General features: G+C 34.1%; 2 protein-coding genes across 2 annotated transcripts in view; both read right to left on the bottom strand.

Moving 5' to 3' along the window:
* Positions 1-266: 266 nt before the first annotated feature.
* Positions 267-929, bottom strand: LOC113475022 (pumilio homolog 2-like). The gene is made up of 3 exons (XM_026838426.1): positions 766-929; positions 491-607; positions 267-435 (listed from the first exon to the last, which is right to left on the bottom strand). The coding sequence occupies exons 1-3, from the start codon at positions 820-822 to the stop codon at positions 286-288; spliced, it is 324 nt and encodes a 107-aa protein (XP_026694227.1). The 5' UTR covers positions 823-929; the 3' UTR covers positions 267-285.
* LOC108950267 (pumilio homolog 1-like) overlaps positions 851-1,023 on the bottom strand; it is a 2,401-nt gene continuing 2,228 nt past the window's right edge. The window contains exon 4 of the mRNA XM_018815526.1: positions 851-907. Coding sequence (XP_018671071.1) covers positions 851-907 — 57 coding nt within the window. The remainder of the gene's footprint in view (positions 908-1,023) is intronic.

Here is a 1,023-nt window from a genome sequence, read left to right on the forward strand (position 1 = left end):
AAGTCTTGACTACTTGTTTGGTTTTGGTTTACTTAACGATAATTAAAGCTTGTTATTCAGATTAGTGAGCGCATATTCATGGTCATCACTTAGTTATACAAACCATGGAAAACCCACAGAACGTAAATACTCAGAATGCCATTTGAAATTAAATCATCATCATAATAACAAGCTTGAGAAACAGAAATACACCACACTTTTACATCATATGAGCCACAGAACGAATATTTACAAATTTACATTATGCCTGGTAGCAGAAGTAACAGAACATGCTAATATAGTACATTACAATCTTACCTGGCCTTTGAAACCATCTACTATAAACTGTAGTTGGGCAGGAGGAACACATTCAATGCATTTCTGTACAACATGATTACCATTCTGATCTTTCACACATTTGAGCAAGTGTCCGTCTAACTCCTTCACTATTTCCACCTTTGTAATATAATATGTATTACATTATGAAGGATAATAAATAGAGAAAACATACCTGTTGTTCTTGTGGTATACATTCCAATGCCTTTTGTATTACACGGCATCCATACATTTGCAAAGCAAGAGGAAGGACATGACCATGAATGCAGTTTGCAAGTGCAAGTTTATGCTCCTGAAACACACACAAAGTTTAACACTAAACTATACATTACCTATATATAAAAAATTAAGTAGCTGGCCTCAGTGGTATAATTCATTTCAATGTAATTCATTTCAGACATTTAAAACATCATAGGCCAATGTGTATTACACAATATATAGGATATTTACCAGGGAACCAAACTCAAAGAACTTCTGTATCACATAGTTTCCAAATACATCAGTCATCAACTGATAAGCTGCTCCGATTATTTCATTAAATACAAGCTGCTTTTCTTGTGGGGTGGCACGTTCTAACTTCTGCTGGATGAACCTAATAATATAAAGTGTTTACTATTTATAACTTGGGCGTTTAAAGGACTAGGTCATTGTTTTGTTTATGTGCTTGCTGTCATACAAACGAGATGGTCAACATTATGTTCTGACAAT

This window comes from Ciona intestinalis, unplaced genomic scaffold, assembly GCF_000224145.3.
Source record: "Ciona intestinalis unplaced genomic scaffold, KH HT000083.2, whole genome shotgun sequence".
Taxonomy (NCBI): domain Eukaryota; kingdom Metazoa; phylum Chordata; class Ascidiacea; order Phlebobranchia; family Cionidae; genus Ciona; species Ciona intestinalis.

Excerpts from the sequence above, each read along its gene's own strand:
- LOC113475022 (XM_026838426.1), bottom strand. The coding sequence starts at position 822 with ATGACTGATGTATTTGGAAACTATGTGATACAGAAGTTCTTTGAGTTT. Across the intron at positions 608-765 it reads TCTTTGAGTTTGGTTCCCTG|GAGCATAAACTTGCACTTGC; the intron begins GTAAATATCCTA and ends TGTGTGTTTCAG. Across the intron at positions 436-490 it reads GTATACCACAAGAACAACAG|GTGGAAATAGTGAAGGAGTT; the intron begins GTATGTTTTCTC and ends TATATTACAAAG.